Consider the following 18,701-nt stretch of genomic DNA (forward strand, 5'->3'; position numbering starts at 1 on the left):
ATTGTACACTGTGGTCCTTCCTCATAATCTGCCACTGCAGCATTGAGATGAGCAGTGATGCACATTTCTGCCTGGATTCTTGCTTGCTTTTTATCAGTCATCAGTTACAAGTGGTTCGGTGGTTTTGTTCCTCCATTTCCAGTTATCCTTTTTAATCCTTCTGTGGTAAATAGCAATTTGCTAGTGTGTTTCATTGAACCTAAATGCTGATATTATTTGAGAGCAAAAGGCTCTTAATATTTATTCTGTACTACAAAGTATTTCCAGGCTGTAAGGGAAGCACAGAAGTCGGCTCCAGCATTTAACATATCTCCATTACAATGTGTGTTAACAGACTGCTTGATTAACCAGAATCGGCAGTGCTTTGGGAGCTGTTCTAAAGGGGGTGGCACTTTGTCTTGGTCTTCAAGTTGTTCAACTTGTCAATAATAAATACAGTCTTGAATGCTGAAGATGAAGAAGCAATAATATACACGGTCTGGTTATAACAGTTTTATCAAAAGCCAGGATAAAACTGTGATTACTCATCCCTCTTTCACAAACAGTAACAAAACAAAATTTTAATTATTCAGCCTCAGAGCTTTTCATATGACAAGGAATGTTCCCATGAAGAAACATTTCAGTTTCATTGAAAGCAGGTTTTTAGTAGTTATTTTATACCCTTCCTATTCAGGTCGCTTTCTGATTCAAGGTGTTTGTTAATGAAATACAATTGTTTCCATTCAGGTAAACAAACACTCAAGATATTTGATGGGAATGATGCAGTGAAACGCAATCAATTTCGACTAATTTCAGTTCCAAGGATTGCAAAAAATGAAGAAGTTGTGGTAAGATACACAGTAAGGGTCAGTTTTCCAGTGTCATACATATTGTTTCATATTACAATAGCAAAAAGATAATTTTTAGAAATGTAACTCAACAAAAATCTGTGAATGTGCTATATTACAATGTAATTTGACTTCTTCATGTAGTGCTCTTTTTTTAGGCCATCTGAGGAAACAGTGGCTTACATATCTGTCGCGTAATAGCAACCACAGTGTCACATTTTAAGCAGTCATTCTGCTTCCTGGTGTTACTCTGAAGCCTGATTTAACTGATACAAACAATACAGAATAACCAGCTCCTTAGATCTTGCTCTTTTTCTGTAGTAGTGGTTTGATATTTATCCTGGACAGCCACCAGTATTGCACTTGAGTTAATCAGCTTTAAACACTAAAGCTTGTTATACTTCTCTCCACCCTTTGGCTGTGAAAATAATCAATTACTGATCACATACTGGCCACTCCCTAGCTTTTCCAGTGCTCCATCTGGGATAGGAAAATTACTTAGTACTAAATCAAGTATGCTGTGCATATCTTTATTTACTGGGCTAGGCAGAGACCCCATGCTGTGAGAGCTAAATCCCAGAGCGGGGAATAGGGTGGTTTGCAATAGAATTGTGCAGGTCTCAGAGTCATAACAGACTTGGCAAAGAAGTCTGCAGAATGTATTACATCAGAATTCTGACAATATAAAGCTAAAGATCATTAGGATATTTATCTTGATGCTGTGTTCAAAAAAACCAGGAGTTTGCAAAGGGTTTTTAGTGTTCTGCATGTCAAAGATCTTTAAGAAAAAACTATGTACAGGACTGAAAACACTTTTTTTTAGGAGTGCTACTTGCCTTTCAAGCACATTTTACCCGGCTGGTGCTTTTAATAACAGAGAAGAGAAATACAAGTTCTTATAAATGGTCTATATTGACTGCAGTATCTGTGTTAGCAGAGGTGCTGCAGGCATGGGCCCCTTATGGATGTAAAATTTCTGTGTGCATCTTGCAAGGACAGCCCTTCCCTTTCCTCTTCCCGGGTGTGTGGTTTCAGGGCAGATTTGTGTCTGAGAAGCTCATTAACTTTTAGCATCCCTTGGTGTGAGAAGACTGAGTAGGCTGAGTTGTGTTCAATCAAGTGTAATTTACCATTTTCCTTGTGAAGTAAATTTTACAATGCATGAGTGTAGATTTATTGCACCCAAATTTTTACATTTGGTCTTAAAATAACTATCACTTGCCAAAAATACTGTGGATTGTGTTCAAATACATTGATAGCTCAAATTTTCTTCTTTCATCTTTGCTGAAATTTGTTTTTGAAACTTCACTCTTTTGATTTTTTTTTTTTTGGCCATTGCTATGTATCCACTGCTCTGAGGTTAGAATGTGCATTAAAGGTTCATTTCATAAATCAGTTATCTATAATGTCTATGGCTGTATAGGTATTAATTGTATATTTTCAAGTAAAAGTTAATTTATCTTGCTGTGTTTTAGGAGGCTGCTTTGAGGGCGTACTACATAAATGATGACCAGCAGGAGTATGAGCTTCAGACCTTTACGCAGCAGGTGCTGCTCTCTGATGATGTTATCAACAGGAATGATGCTGCAGAGGACAGCAACTTGGGCTCAGTATTCCGAGAATCTGTTCCTGAAGCTTGGATCATCAGAGCCAAACCAAAGGACGAGGAAGTAATCAGAATTTATCCTGCCTGGCTCAAGTGAGTATTTTCCTTCTTGATCACAAGGTTATCCTGCTTGACTGCATTTGTCCTCTGTAGTCGAGCCCTGTTTGCTTTATTTATTGGAGCTGCAGAACTCTTAACAGAGTGTAGTTTCTTTTTCTGTATTTCAGGATTCTTCTGTTCATTTTTCTGAATAGGTAGTATGCATAACGTTCATTTCCATGCCTAGAAACTCTTGGGTTTCTTTACATGCTTGGAACATACAGTGTAACTTGTGCAGTTCTATTATCATGTGTTTGGTTAGAAAGATGCAACTTTACATTAATTACATCTGTAAAAAAAATGATGGCGTACACGTCACTTGAAAAATTGATGGATTTCTTTCAAAGAAATGTGGATTAGGAAAAACTACAGTGCAGCTTTCCATGTGAGATGAGGAGGGGAAAAAAAACCAAAAAAAGAATCCGATGTAATTTACCACTGAGACAGTATGAATTTTAAGCATATTTAATAGTAGAAACAAAATGGTCTGGATTTACTAATTTCTGAAGACCTGTGGGATGAAATTTAACCATGTGTTCATTTTGCTGTTGCAGCTGCATTGACAAATGGAAAAGTCTTTTGGAAAAGACTTGCAGGTTATCTTTGTGATTAGGAAGAAGCTAATCTATAGTGCTACAATTGTAATTAGCAGTTCCTTGACTGTTCTGTGGCACTGATACCTCATCTGCCGTGAGCCTCAGGGAACAACTTGCTTCAACTAATACAAATATGTTTGAGAAAATTCTATACTTGTTTTATAAAGGTACACACAGTATAGGTCCTCAAATAAGTATTTTTCTCCTTAGGGTAGGAATGGCATATGTTTCTCTACGAGTAAATAAGGATAGCACTGTGCAGACTGTGATCAAAGAAGTGCTGCCATTACTTGGAAGGCAGGTAAGTGAAAGATCCTATAGTGAAACATCCATATACCACCTGAGTGACCCTGAAAGTATATATTTTTCTCTTCAGAAAAAATACAGTCCCTTAATTTGCAGTTACTGTAAATGTTGTTAGCATTTGGTAGATGATCTTTTGTGACCAGCGTGCTGCTCAAAGCCTAACACCATCTTCAGGGTAGGTAGGCCTGTACTGGATGGTACCATGAGTGTTTCTGGGTCTGGCAGATTTACCTGCCATGATTCTTGGGGTGCAGCATATTTTTACTGGTTATTTATGTCTTGAAATATTTAAAACACACTTACTATGTAGCTGCTCTGCTAATTTCACGTTGTTGGGAAGTTGGCACTGTTAGGATGATCATCCTTGTCTCCTAATTCTTTATGCTGCTCCAAAGGAAATTGTAAAATCACAGAATATCTCAAGTTGGGAAGGACCCATAAAGGTCACTGAGTCCAGCTTCCTGCTTCTTGCAGGGTTACCTGAAAGTGAAGAGTATGACTAACAGCATTGTCCAGACATTTCCTGAACTCTCACAAACTTGCTGCCATGAACACTTTCCTAGGGATCCTGTTCCAGTGACCAGCAGCGCTATCAGTGAAGAACCTTTTCCTAACATCTAATTTGAACTCCCCTTAGTGCAGCTTCGTTCTCTTTTCCTTGGCTCCTGTCATTGGTCACCAGAGAGAGGAGATTGGCACCTCTCCCTTCACTGCCTGCCTTAAGGAAACTGTTGACCATGATAAGGTCACCCCTAAGCCTCCTCTTCTCCAGAGTGAACAAACCAAGTGACCTCAGAAGTCCTTCTATGTCTTGACCTGGAGACTTTATCATCTTGGTCACTCTGCTCTGGGCACATTCAGATGAGTTGATGTCCATCTTTCATTGTGGCACCCCAACCTGCCCCCAGCACTCAAGGTGAGGGGACACCCAGTGCAGAGCAGAGTGGGACAATCCCTCCCTTTCCCAGCTGTGATGCTGTGCCTGATGCACCCCAGGACACAGGTGGCACTCCTGGCTGACAGGGCTCTGCTGACTCGTGTTCAGCTTGCTGTTGACGCAATCTACAAGATTTTTCTCCACAGGGCTGCTCTCCAGCTAATCCAGGATTACCCCATCCCAGGTTAAGAATCTGGCAGTAGTTCTTGTTAAAAGTTTTATATGGTTGGTGATTGCCCAGTTTTCTAGCCTGTCCACATCGTTCCATAAAGATCCCCTGCATCTGAGGGTGTCCACAGTTCCTCCTAGCTTAGTATCATCAGGAAACTCACAATGCATTTGATTTCTTCATCCATACAATTAATAAAAACATTCAAGAGCACTGCAGAAATTCTTTTCCTACAGTGGCAAGCAGCATCTCTGTAGCTCCCAAGGGCTGCAAGGAAGGACTTGAAACAGCACGCACGTTCTTTACTGTGTGCATTGCTTCCCACCTCACTGAAAAATTCTGGCTAAATTTTGTAATCTTGTAGGTGCACATGCTTTCCATGGAAGATAATTTCTTTTCAGTCTACCTGTCCTTTTTAGGGTTGGTGTCAAAACAGCATGACTTTTAGGAAACACTTTGGTAGACTTTGGTAGCATGCCAAGCCATAGGCTGGCCCAACCTCACCAGTGTGGCGACACAAAGCTGTAGTGTGCACATGTCAGCTCCTGGGGCTTGTCAGCGCACCAGCAAATCAGCACAGTTCCACTGCCCCAGGGCACAGCCATGCTCGAAGAGGGTGACTGCTGCCCTTAGTGGTTATTTACAGGTACATAGGAACATGCATGTGACTAGCTCTCTGCAGTAAGTCATCATCTGAGATCTGTCTAGGTGTACGCAGCTGTGTAAAGCATGCAGCTTGTTTTGGCTACAGCATACTTTCAGGATTTGTTGTCAGTCTGTTTTCTCAAGTGCTGTGGACTTTTTAACAAAAACAGGAACAGCCATGTCCGAAATTTTGTCTCATCTGAAAAAAGCAAGTGTCTAATAGTATAGTTGGAAATTCTATTAGGGAAAGATCTTCACATCTCTGTATTTGGGCAGCTAGCTATATGCTGTAAGAGACTTAATTCTTTGGCTCAATTGCAATTTCTCCAGTGATAATAATTTTTAAATGCTCTACTTGTTTCTCTGTATAAGCATGTACATACAGGAAATCCCTTTATAATATTCAGAATTTGCCTGTGTCCCAAGTTGCTTTCACCAAGTATCAGGCAAAGCACACGTAGGCAGTTGAGGCTCTTAACACCCCTGTTCATGACAGGTAAAGCAAGATCATTTGTCTCTTGAGTCTCAGGGCCAAAATTTAAGACCCTTCCTCAGTCCTGAATGTCATATGTTTGCAGGGTTTCGGTCATTGTCGTAAATGGTTCAGCTCTTGGCTGTGCCAGCTGTTCTGGTCCAGCTGCAAGGAACTTGAGTAGCCCCTGGCAGTAGCTTGGAGAAGACTGTGGCACACCTGAAGAGGGTCTTGTTCCATCAGTGTCTGGAGTCTCCCAGGAGATGGGGAATGGTCAGCCTGCTTTTGGCAAGCTGGTTCCTGGGCCATCATCTCCAGGAGCAGGCTCATTCCCAGTCCTGCATGCTTTCTCTGGAAGGACACTCAGGAAATATTCCAGATGAGCTGCTCATCACTGAAGTAGGAATGGTATTAACCGTGCTGTACAGGGGTCCCTTCACAATGTGACTGTGAGAATGTCAATGCTTTTAGGAGCATGGGAATGTAATGCCATGAAGATTATTCTTGTCTTGGAAGGAGTTGGTTAGAGGAAAAACACCATGGTTGATTTAAAAATATTTAATTTTTTTAAAAAGTTTAATTTTCCATGCTCTGTTACACACTATGTACAGGATATAACATACAATAATGTAAACATCTGGCAAAATTATATTGGTCAGAAGCTGAATTTACATGCTATATCTTTTGGCAGACAGAGTGCCTCCAGAATTTCAAACTGGTGGAAGTGCTTATGGGCAGTAAGCAAGGTAAGTGAAGAAGCATTGGCCAAAAACACATCTGATCTCATGGCTTTTTTTTCCCCCTTTCTAACAGTCACAGTTCATTTTCTACAATAAAAAACACAAATGAAACTTCATGATGATGTTGAAATACTTAATCAGAAGTGATGCTGATTGTTTTCAGTCTTGTGTGTCATGTGGAAATAAGGTTCCCCTTCTTTATTATATAAAAACTCATTTGTGGTTTCTGGTGGGTATTGACACTTTTGCCCTGTTTTGGGGGGCTATGTTTAACTGATACAATTTTATTAATTGGAGTTATTTATTAAAGATTAATTCTGAAGTTCAAATGGCTCCCTTCCTCTGTCTTCTGCCCTCCTGACACAGCCCCTAAAGAAGAGTAAGTCTGGGTCCTAAGACAGTCCCAGTGATGTTTGTGTGTTAGGAAGACCAGAAATCTGCAGTCCTAGCATTGCTCAAGTGTTCTGTGATCCTGCAGGAGCTGGGCTGGTGCTGTCCAAGTTGACATCCCTTTGTGCTTCAGTAGCTGCAAGGTTGCATGGAGAAATAAATAAAGACATAGAAGTAATGCTAATGCTCTGACCACAGTTGAATAAATATCTTTGTAATTCAAATACTGTCTTGATGCTTTGCCTTATCTGTGAGCATTATTGGGAGGTTGTTTTATAAGGTTTTTGTAGCTTTGTGAATGTCATAACCTTGGTTGTTTTCTAGTGCTCTGTTGTAAAGCATCATTTGCAACCTTACATTTACTGGAAGTTGTTAGACTTGCTCTAATATTTTGATAAAGCACAGAAGTTGATTATTATGCATGTTAGGAAATACAGTTTTAAAGTCCTCTGTCAAACTGTTAGATTATGACCAAAGTACTGCTTGTCTTTTGAGTGGGTTCAGGCTGTTTCTGCCTTTTTTTAAAAGAGGTGTTGTTTAAGAACTCTGGAAAAAGTCAGACTGTTCCAAGCTCCTATGTGTTTTTATTGTTGGATAAGAAGTAGATCAGATCTGCATGGTCCTCTATGAGAAAATTAGTTGTATGCAGAGCTGTACTTATCCCCTAATTTTTCTTGTTACTGTTTTTGTGTAATTGAGCCTCATAATAATGTGCATGCTTTCTAACATGGTTAATGTTCTTTCCCTCTCCAGTTCAGCGTATGGTCTTGGACAATCAGGAACTGATTCTTAACAGACTCAAGGACATAAGAAAGGTAAATCTGAAAAAGAAACTTCTGGGTTTTGTCTTTTTTTTTTTTTTTTTCCCTAGCAAGTGTGGAGTCTCCTTTCTTACAGAAAAAGTGAGTCACTGGTTACCCCCTAAGCAGGCTCAAAGGTAGAGAAGCCAAGTGCTTGAACTGAAGTTCGTTTCTGTTTCTGATATTCTCTAAGCATAGAGGATGTGATTACTAATGTCTTGTCATTTATTTTCCTTTATTTTGGTAGACTTCAATACGTCAGATGAATCAAACAAGATTTTACATTGTAGAAAACAGTAAATCAATTGTACAAGTAAATTTATTTGTTGGTGGCCTTCCACCCCAACTTTCCCCTGAAGAATACACAAATATTCTCAAGGAAGAATTAGCTATCAAAAGTAAGTAAACAGGTATATTTTCAAACAATTTTTGTACAGAACAAAATGTAGTAGCGTAAATTTCTCATTTTTCTTATAATTTTAACCTTTTCTGACCAGATTTTAAAAAATTATTCTGCCTTTTACTCTCATGTGGGCTTTTTAAATAATTTTAGCATGCCCACAGTTACAGAAGAGATGTGACAGATGATTATTTACAGAATAATTGTTACATTACTCTAGTTATATTTGACTACACCTTGTTTTTTGTTTGTTTATGTGAAAAGGCATCCCTTTTTACCTTAAACCATGCACAGAATATCCCTTGCCTTTTTTAACGTCTGACACTTTCTGCCTGGGCTGTTCTCCAGGTTAGTCATGAGCTCCGTGCCCCATCATGGAGAAGTGTGAGCAGTGTGTTCACACATATACGGAAAAACACTCAGGGAAAAGAAATTACTTTCCTTTTTCAAAGAAGTGCAATTGAATTTTCATAATACTCCTTCAACCAATACTTTGTATAAACAGTGTCAGGAATGTGTCATGCTTTTTGTTGTAGGAAACAAGGCATTTTTTCCCAATCTTTTATGTCACTTCAAGAGGAATTAAACTTGAAATGCCAGAAATAATTCTTAGTCACCTTTTATGAAAATCAGTTTAGCTTTTCTTACTTGCAAAGTAAACATGAGAGGGAAAGTGTTAGCTGGAGGTTCTCCCTGTATTTGTATAACTTTTAATATTTATTTATATTATATTTATGTAACTTTTTAAAATACTTTAAATATTTATTCTAAATGTACCCAAGATTTTATGTGTTTATATTTTTACCCTTTGCAGCAAATGTAGTATCTGTGAGTCATGTTTATCAAGCACAAGGTAAGCATTAAAATTTTTAGTCTTGCAAACAATGTCTGTGTTCAAAACTGCAGCTTAATACTAGAGGCTGGAAGCTCAGAGTATGTTAGTCTTACTGCATAAGCAAAAAGCCCTTCAGGTAAAATGTAACACACTGTATTTATGAAGAGCAGTGGATTAGTGTTACCTTATTAAAAAAAGTTAAAAGGTTGGCTTCATGCCTTGTGTACCAGAAGGCAGTAATATTTAATCTAAAAAATGAGTTTTGAAGTTGTACTTCAGCTGAATAATCTAACACCACAGAACTGTTAAAAATCCTTAAAGTGTTCTCTCTCCGTGATTTTGAGAATACTAAAATTTGGTACTGCTTTTGGACTCAGTGGGATTATTTCATAGTCACTGCTTCCTAGCAGTGTTAAGAGCTAGAGTTCAATGGCTGAAAGTTGAAGAAAATAAATGTATTCATCCTTTGAGTTGTTTCTTTGCTTTTGCTGTATGAATTTTATTTCAGCAAAGTCGGAGAAGCCATGAGGCTTCTGAGAGCTGGAGCAGCAGTGGCTCTGGGCAGCTTTAGTGCAGTGGTCAGGTGGAGATCTGCATTTGGTAAAAATTTCAAGTGTGGAATTTTCTCTTCTGTATGTTTAGGTGTCTGTAGTCAAGTTGTTTCACATCCTTTGGCAGGCTTAACTTCCACGTCTGCTAAATGGGTCTTTCTATAGCATGTTTTGAAGACTGATGTGTGCTTCCTTTCTGTTATTTGCTGTCTCCACATGACTAATTGGTACTGATTGGTTTTGATCTTTTCATAGGAAAAGCTGTAAAGCTTTCAGATGCACCTTCTCCTTTCCATATTTGCCAGTGACGAATACTTGGTTTTGTGATACTCATCCCTTGTCACAGCAGCATTAAACCAAATTTACATGCATGTGTTTTTCACATGTTTCTGCTTGTATGTGATTTTTATTGCCACTTTCTTCTTATGTTTGTATTTTTGTGGTTCTCATACCTTCCTAACTCTCCCTTTTTGTCACAGCCAGGTTATGTTACCATCCTACATCTTGTATACATACTCTCCATTATGCATTTTTGTTTTATCCTGCCTTGTTTTCCTCCTCACCAAATACCCTACTTTACACTAACTTGTCAGTGTTTATTTTGTCTTTTCTCTTTTGTCTTCCCTTCTTCCCCAACTGCTCCATTCAGAACCTAAGCCAACATAAAGATCTAAACTTGATTATCAGCCCAAAAATTTGCTTGCAGTAATTCTTACTGAGATATTGTTAATGAACAGAACTTGGATTGTTAATAATGGGATACAAAATGAAACCTGATACCTCTGTCACTTTTACATGATGAGAACAGAATGTTAGTCATGATGAAGAGTATGCAAATAGGCCCTACCCCTGAAGCTCAAAGGAAAACTTTAAATATGCATTAGTTCCGTGCTACAGTTCTTGTCTTCAAATTGCTTTGCTTTAATAAAAATATGAGGTATTTTTGAGGGTAGGAAGGAAGGTTTAGAAACAGAACAACACAATTCAACTGATAACAAACAAATGCAAGAATAAGTTTTGCTGAATAATGTCTTCAGTAAACTGAGTAAGCTTTTGCTGTAATATGAGACCTATTTTCTAATAATAAAAATAGGAAATATAAAAAGTAGTTCTGATGCCTCTTTACAGGTGCTGTTGTACTCCAAATTTCATGTTTTTCTGAAGCTGAAAGAATATATATGCTAGTTAAAGATACTGTTGTCAATGACAAGCCTCTGAATGCTGTGGTGATTCCTGCAGTTATGGTAAGAGACAGGTTTGAATTAAAAAATGTCTTTAAAAGAAAAAAACAACTGCCTTAAAACTCTTTCTGCTAGAACTAAATGAAAATATGTTTTATTCAAAGAGGCCATACTATAAGTAGTGTGATGAAAAAAACATACTTCAGAGCCTGTACTTCATGTATATGATATATTCAGTGAGTTAAATAGTTTGTCCTGTTACCCTTCAATTGTCAATCAATTTTTCTTTCTTTTTGTTTCTTTTAATGATCAAAACATTAAGTGATGTTTCAGTTTCAGCTGGTATGTCTTAAAATGCTTACAAAACTTCGTTATGGGAGCTAAATGTGAGGTAAAATACTTCTGCTTATTTTCACAGTGACATTATCTTCATTTCACCCATTCTGTAGCAGAGGCAGTTTGACCTTGTTTACCCCTTGAGGATACAGAACACAGTCTTCTGAAAGACTTAGCACAAGAGTCCTTTCACAAATTCAGGCTTGATTCTGATTTATTCTTGTTACTAATCACTTTCATATGAATCAGATTGTTTAGTAACAGGTTTCATGTTAATAAAGTGGAGTCACTGTGATTAAGAAGAAAATTATTAACTGAGTGAAGTGATATTTTTATCCAGGATTATAAAGGTTTTGTCCAAAAAAGAGTGTTGCCGTAGTTACTTTCTGCTGAGGTGTTGTGCACCCTGCAGTTCCTGTATTTCTGGAACTGCACTATGGCAAGCAAGTGAGAGTCTTGGTTTGACTTCTTGGAACATCACAGAAGTTCAAAAAATTACATTAGTAGTGGGAATTATGATACAGCTTTATATAGGAGGGTATCAATTTCAATGGCCATAGCTGCTTGTTCACATATCTGCTTTCACTGTTTAAAAATGAACCCTACACTGGTCAAGGCTTTCTGAAGGCAAAATTGTGGTTTTTTTATGAGTAGATACATAGTATAGTATATACTATATATATATAGTGTGTATATATATATATATAGTAGTAGTACTACTAGTGGTAGTGCTCCCATGCAACTGGCAAAAATCAAAAACCCCCTCTAAAAACCCGAGTGCCTTGTTCTTATGTGTGCACAGGAACTACATTTTGTGAAATCCATAGAAATCTAGACTCCCTTGTCCAAACTAGGTTTCAGAGTGCTTGTTATGAGAAACACAAAGCATGGATAGTTGTTTTTGGTGTTTTTTAGGCAAATGCATTATGAGCCTGTTTTTGCTGTCTGTGGTGTGAAGTTGAACATCCTTCATTCTGTTGATTACATATGTCTGCTTTTCTGACTCTGAATATGTTTGAAGATAACTTCTTGATGCCAGAAAAATGTAGATATTGCTCTTATCTGATGCAAGATATTTTTTAGAAATACCACTTCAGGAGACTGCTAAGGATTAATTTCTAATATGTAAGCAAGAGAGAGGGGCTGTACACAGGCAAAAGCATTGTGTTTGCATTTCTGCATGTGTTGTTTATATTTGGTCATCTCACTTAAAGGAGCCAAGAGTTAATTTAAATGATATGTCAAGTGTTGTTTTTTGTATGATTGTCCACCCAGCTTATGGCATTCACTAATTACCATTAGACTAATGGTTGCTTATTGTCTTTACTTTGGGCTGCAGTTGGACTAGATGACCTCCTGCGGTACTTTCCAACCCAGGCTATCTTTATAGCCTGTGATAATATTAGTCTTTGTTTATATGTGTGATGATTTAAATACAGTACCAGGAAATACACAGGAACTGACACAATACTAAATTTATACCATGTTTGACATTCCTTTTTTGAGTGAAATAAAGAAATTGGGAATGAAGGGCTAGTGATTTTTCCAAATCACCAATTAAATTAAAGAAAAAGGCAACCAACAAAAAAACAACAAACCAAAATAGTCCTTCTCTAAAAATGGGTAACAGAAGTATTGGTGGTTAGCAGGTTGCTAGCATTTTTCTGAGGTGAAATTTGCTTACTCTGTGTCTGATATAGACTGGCATGTTCAGATCTACCCAAAGCAATTCACCCTCTTATTACCATTAGTGAGAAGACTGAGCACAGCTCAGCTGTTGCATAAGCTGTTTGTTAGAAAGTCAAGCAGTTAGTGTTATTAGATGTGTTGATCTATTCCGCTGTTTCAGCGTGTTAGGAATTTAATCAAACGCTTCTTCATTTCACAGTATTCAAATAAATGAAAATACTCTCTTCACTAGAGTGTGAAAAAAAAAATGCAGTATTTTATGAAGCTGTTTAGCTGCTGTGTGTAAGGAACTTTGGGGACAGTTTGGTCTCACTGTTTGGTATCAAATCAAGGTGAAAGACCTTGCAGGACAAAATCTTTCAGTTCAGAACTAATTTAACAGAGCTTGTTTTTCAGCACTGGCAAGCAAGGAAGTCAGCAGACAGTTGTATGAAGCCAATACCAGAACAGGTTTTGGTGGCTTTATCACTAATGCCTTTTACTAGTGGAGTGCCCTCTGATACACTTTGTTTAGATTCGTTACAAGTAGCAGGAAAATATGTAGAAAGTTCCCAAACAGATGAAACTTTCCATTTCATCCATTCTACTAAATCCTCACTCACACAAATATTTACATCTTAAAAGCATAATAGTTAAATGAGTGTTCTAGCCAAAACATTTTCACCCTTCTGAAAGGGTTGTCACCTTTCTCACCCTTTGCTGGAAGGGTTTCCGAGCACTGGAATGGACTGCCCCGGGAAGTGGAGGGGTCCCCAATCTCTGGGGGTGTTCAAGAAGTGACTGGACAAGGCACTTAGTGCTGTGGTCTAGTCAACAACATGGTATTCAGTCAAAGGTTGGAATTGATGATGTTACGGGTCTATTTGCAACTTTTATGATTCTGTGATTCTTCCATTTATGTAATATGCCAAAAAATAAAGAAAAGGCTTGGGGGTTGACCCAGCAGGTGCTCCTGTAGTGTTCTGACACCTTGCACATAATTTCTTGTCAGATAATAAGTCTTTTCTGGCCAGGGTGGAGAAAATTTTGTGCTTGGGGCATTGTGAGTCCTTGTACCTGGAAGATGCTGCTGGCAGCCATTTGCAAATGTTGAATTCTACTTGTCAGAGATATCTGCAGTTTCTGGAGACAGCCCACCACCTGGCAAAATGTACTGTGGTTGTCACAGTGGTAGGCTGGTGGCACAGAACGCCTTGTTCTGCTTTGTTGTGAGGTGTGAATACACAGTACAGTCAATGGAAAGGAGATTAGCATGGGTAATAAACATCTTTCCCCAGCTTAAAGCCATGTTGTGCTACTCCTGACAAATTAGGCAATTCACAGTGACTGTCAGAGTGTCTAAATCACACAACCTCCTTCAGCTGTCTCGAAGAAAGGAGCAATAAATTCCATCCTGAATGCCAGCCAACACGAAACCCTTCTGCAGGTTTCACTCCTCAAGCACAGCACTGAAGCCAGGGCTAAAGGGGGAGGGGAGTCCTCGGGCTGTGAGACACACACTCTTCTGCCCAGTAACAAACTCACTCGTCTGTCCCCAGTGGGGCTGTATCAAGGACTTTTTTTAAGTGGTGCAGCATAAGGGTGCTACCCGTGTGGCCGTCTGTAATTGTAATCAAGAGCATGCTCTTGAGGATGCACAGCAGCGGCCCTGCTCTGCTATACAAGCTGTCATGAGTTTTTAATCCTTACCGAAAAATTGGTTTTTTAGAAGCTGGCCTTTCTCTGGGAATTTAGCAGTGTGTTTCTTAACTCCTTCAAGCTCAATGAAGAGTTGTGATGGGAAGTAAGTTCACTGTAAGGACAAGCACTTTCTTGAATACTTCTTATTCTGAATAGCTGCATCTAAATGCATATAGTTAGGAATTTACATTGGAAGATACCTTAACAAAGGTGGGCTTGAGTTGTAGGACTGTTCAGTTTATACCATATACAAATTTTTAGTAGCTCCAGGCATTTGCTGTAGCTGCTTGGGAATCTTACTAACATTCAGGGTATATATTTACCTGGCTTGGGGGTTTTTAGGTACAGTATTGACATTTGACAAGAAATATAGTTGGCACTTTACAGTAGCAACTATAAATATGTATTTGCAACAATTTATGTTACTTGGGTAGGATCTCAGACAACTTTACAAAACACAGCTGGTTTTTTGAATGCCTTAGAGTGTACCATGTCTCAGAAATAGTTGTGATTCCCTTAAGTTGCTTTTGAATTATTTCAGTTACTTGGTTTTAAATCCAGTGCATTAGAACGTGCCTGTAAAAGCAAGTAATATAAAACATGTGTTCAGCATGTCACTTCTAAATGTCCCTATTTTTAGAAACTGATTTCCTGAAGAAGAGAAGATAATCAAACGTTCTTATTACATTCAAGTAAGAGATTTGTTAGACTTCAGTGTTGGGCTGGTTTCTTTGCTCCTATTCCTTTTTGAAAAAGTTTTTGTTTACTTTGAGCTCCAGAGCTTCATATTTTTTCTTTTTATTATCCTGTTAACACCCTTTTTTAAATCCCACAAGTTTCCAGGCATTATACCAAGCCCGAGGTTTCAGGTTGCCAGTATTGTTCAGAAAATTGAAATGACTGGAGATTAAATTTAGGTATTTAAAAAGCTCTGAAGAGGAAGAAATGGGAAGTGGACAGGAGAGAGGGTAGGGCAGAGTAAAAGCTAGACAAAGAGTGCTGGAAGGGAACAGCGTGCTCTGTTACCCCATGGGACATGATGTTTCCTTTCAGAGCTGCTCTGCCTTCTGTTGCTGGTGGGATTTAACCCCATACAGCACTAGCAGCTGGGCAGAGTGGCTGGAAAGCATTCAGCACAAAAGGACCTGGGGATGCTGGTCAACATCTGGCTGAACCTGAGCTAGGAGTGTGCCCAGGTGGCCAAGAAGGATGGCATTCTGGCCCGCATCAGCAATAGTGTGGTCAGCAGAACCAAGGCAGGGATTGCCCTGTACTCAGCACTGGTGAGGCCATACCCAGAGCTGTGTCCAGTTCTGGGCCACTCACTCTGAAAAGGACATTGATGTGGTAGAGCATGTTCAGAGAAGGGAACAAGGATCACGGAAGGACCAGAAAACATGTCTTATGAGAACTGGCTGAGGGAGCTGGGGTTGTTTAGTCTCCAGAGGAGGAGGCTCAGGGTGACCCCATTGCTCTCTACAACTCCTGAGAGGAGGGGGTAGTGTTGTGGGGGTCTGTCTCTCCTGTCCTGCCTGCAGTGAGAGGACAAGAGGAAATGGCCTTAATCTGAGACACGGGACATTCAGATTAGACATTAGAAAAAAAATTATCACTGTCAAGGGGGTCAGGCATTAGAAAAGGCTGCCCAGGGAGGTCACCACTCCTGCAGGTGCTTAAAAGGTATCTGGATCTAGTGCTGGTGATGTAGTTGAGTGGTTTAGGCATTAACTGTCAGTGCTGGATGGATGGTTGGACTTGATGATCCTAAAGTTGTCTTCCAATCTTGATGATTCTGTGATTATCAAAGGGCTATTCTAAGTGGGATATGGCAAATGATGATGGAGCAACAAGATGGCCTTTACTTCTGAAAACACCAGAGCTCTGCTTATTCTTCTGTTAATGCTTGGAATGGCTCAAGGGGATGAAATCCACTTGTCTCTTTGGGAAGTGTGGATCCTTGAGTTGTTGACTTAATATTCAAGAAATCCTTTTTGTGACAGTGGCATGCATTATGTTCCTTTTCTGCCTACAAATATTCTTTCCATGCACTCAACAGAAATTAATAAATAATCCTTGTTATGTGTTGGGCATGCTTTGAGTAATTGCTTCCCTCTTTTCAATAATGCCTGAATGTAGAGGCCAAAGGTGTTTTGACTTCAGTTGTCAGTTTAGCATGAAAGTAGTTTTTTTGGAGAGAGCTGTCTGCACAGCTTTCAGCCTCTTTATCATCAACCTACTTGTTTTGTCTGCAGTGGAACCTTTCCAGAAAAATAAAACTGAGGTTATTTTGGCTGTTTGTCCCCCAAACCAGCCCTTGTTTGGCTCATTCATTTTTCTAGAAAACAGATATATTTTTAAACTGAATGTCTCATAGAATTTGAAGGATGATAAAAGAAGGGGCAGTGTGTACCTGCTTCACCAGCCTTTATACCTGCTTAGTGTTCCTCTTCTCAATGTGTTTTCTCTTTATCAAGAGACAAATCACACTGGATGGCAGAGAGCATTTCTCATGCAAGCAGTGTTAGAGGAGAAGGAAGAAGGATTTTTATGTGTTTGTCAGCATCTTGACACATCTGGCAGGGTGTGACTTGCAGAGCATTAGCACCCAGCTCTTCTAAGAACAGAAAATTAGAGGAAATCTCTCAAGTACTCTGACGACCCAAAGAATCATTTGCTTCTGAGTGCCTAAATCAGATCTGGTGTATCTGAATGTCAGACTCCATTTTGCATCCCCACAAATGTAACTGGTTAATTTGACCTGATTCCTCTGTTGTTCACCTCATCGCTTACAGGCAGCAGCTGAAAGGCTGTCTGGGTGCTGCCTCCTCCCGTCTGTAGTTGTTGGTATCTCTCCACATGCTTGCAGGCTGTGGTCATGCTGCTGCCTCACCGACCCCTGAATCATTCTTGTCTAAATTGACTTATATTTAGCACTGTTGTTCTGTTCCCTGAATCCATCCGGTCAGCTGCGTGACAAATTGCTGTTCCCTGAATGCTGTCCAATTTGTAAATAAGAATTACCACAACTTAGGGACTACGGCAAACATTTCTGTTTAGAAGTGCAGTTGTTGAAACGTCCAATGGACTTTGCTGGCATGTACCTGCACCCCAGCCTTGTGGCAGGATGGATAAAAGGTGTGCTGGTGTTCTCTAATCTTTCTAGAACTACTTACAAATCATTTTACAGAACTATTTACAGACAGACAGGCTGGGTGAAAACTAGTCCCACGGTGCATCTGTTGGCTGGAAGTTTTGATCTCCAGTGAGGCTGCAGATATTGTTTCTATGGAGTCCATGGAGTGTCCCAGGAAATCTCACCTCTGCCATGTCCAATGGCCTCCTTTGCGGTTTCTGGAGGCTTTGAGAGTCCTTTCAGCAGCAGCTTCAGTAGGTTGCAAGATACTGGCAGCCCTGAGTAAATCCTCATAATGAAAAAGCTTGGCTTACATATTTTTAAAAGAAGCTTTCAGCTTCTAATCTCATAGGAAGAGGTACGCCACTGTCTGCCCCAAACATCATTTTAAATGCTTTGTCCTTGTAAATTGATGTCCATTCTAAGACAACCACAAAACTAAAGATTTTTCAGTTGGTTCTGGGAGAAGGTCTCACTTTCCAAGGAAACAGTTTTAATCATACAGAACTCTTATCCCTCACACTGTTTTTGGCCTAGACTGTTTACTGAAAATGTGTAGGAAGGGCTAATTAAAATGACTTTGTTTCTAATGTTAGGCTCAAATGTGTACTTGGAGTGGGTTAAGGAGCCTTCAATTCCTAGGGAAGCAAAATCAGCAGCTAACTTGTCTATCGGGTGGACATTGAATCTTTTTATTTTTAGAATCTGGATTTTTTTAGTAGGCATCAAGGAAGCTTCAGGTAATAGTTCTGAGATGCAGTAATGATTTTCCCGCCTTTTCACGGCATTGACTAATCCTTTTTCTTGTTTTCTTTCAGGCTTCCAAGATACCACAGAATTGCTGCCCACTTCTTGTATTTGTGAATCCAAAAAGTGGTGGTCTCAAAGGTCGGGATCTGCTGTACAGTTTTAGAAAGCTGTTAAACCCACATCAAGTCTTTGAACTTACCAATGGGGGCCCACTGCCTGGGTAAGTCATCATGTTTTAATTTTATTTTTTTTAAAATTTACATTGTTTTATTATTCTCTAAAAGAGTAGACTAGATTCACTTATTTTGAAGATCTAAGTTGCTTCTCTTCTGTGCCTGAAGACCAGGGCAGTGGATCATTTCTCTTTGACTGTTCTTACTGTGACAACATATTTGTGGAGTCCTCTAAAGAAAAGAAAATAGAGTAGTTCCTGATGTATATGCTTCTGTCAAATATAGTAGAGTCTGGCCCTGGGATAGTCATATGCACTTTACAGTAGCACATACTTAATAATTATTGAAAATAAATAGATTTTATATTTGAATGGAGATGGAAAGAG

General features: G+C 39.2%; 1 protein-coding gene across 1 annotated transcript in view; it reads left to right on the forward strand.

Moving 5' to 3' along the window:
- Window positions 1-18,701, forward strand: part of DGKQ (diacylglycerol kinase theta) — an 88,730-nt gene that overhangs the window by 50,622 nt on the left and 19,407 nt on the right. The window contains exons 9-17 of the mRNA XM_015652211.2: window positions 727-827; window positions 2,303-2,526; window positions 3,339-3,429; window positions 6,349-6,403; window positions 7,541-7,602; window positions 7,835-7,985; window positions 8,802-8,840; window positions 10,502-10,617; window positions 18,211-18,362. Coding sequence (XP_015507697.1) covers window positions 727-827; window positions 2,303-2,526; window positions 3,339-3,429; window positions 6,349-6,403; window positions 7,541-7,602; window positions 7,835-7,985; window positions 8,802-8,840; window positions 10,502-10,617; window positions 18,211-18,362 — 991 coding nt within the window. The remainder of the gene's footprint in view (window positions 1-726; window positions 828-2,302; window positions 2,527-3,338; window positions 3,430-6,348; window positions 6,404-7,540; window positions 7,603-7,834; window positions 7,986-8,801; window positions 8,841-10,501; window positions 10,618-18,210; window positions 18,363-18,701) is intronic.

This window comes from Parus major, chromosome Z (assembly GCF_001522545.3).
Source record: "Parus major isolate Abel chromosome Z, Parus_major1.1, whole genome shotgun sequence".
Classification (NCBI taxonomy): Eukaryota; Metazoa; Chordata; class Aves; order Passeriformes; family Paridae; genus Parus; species Parus major.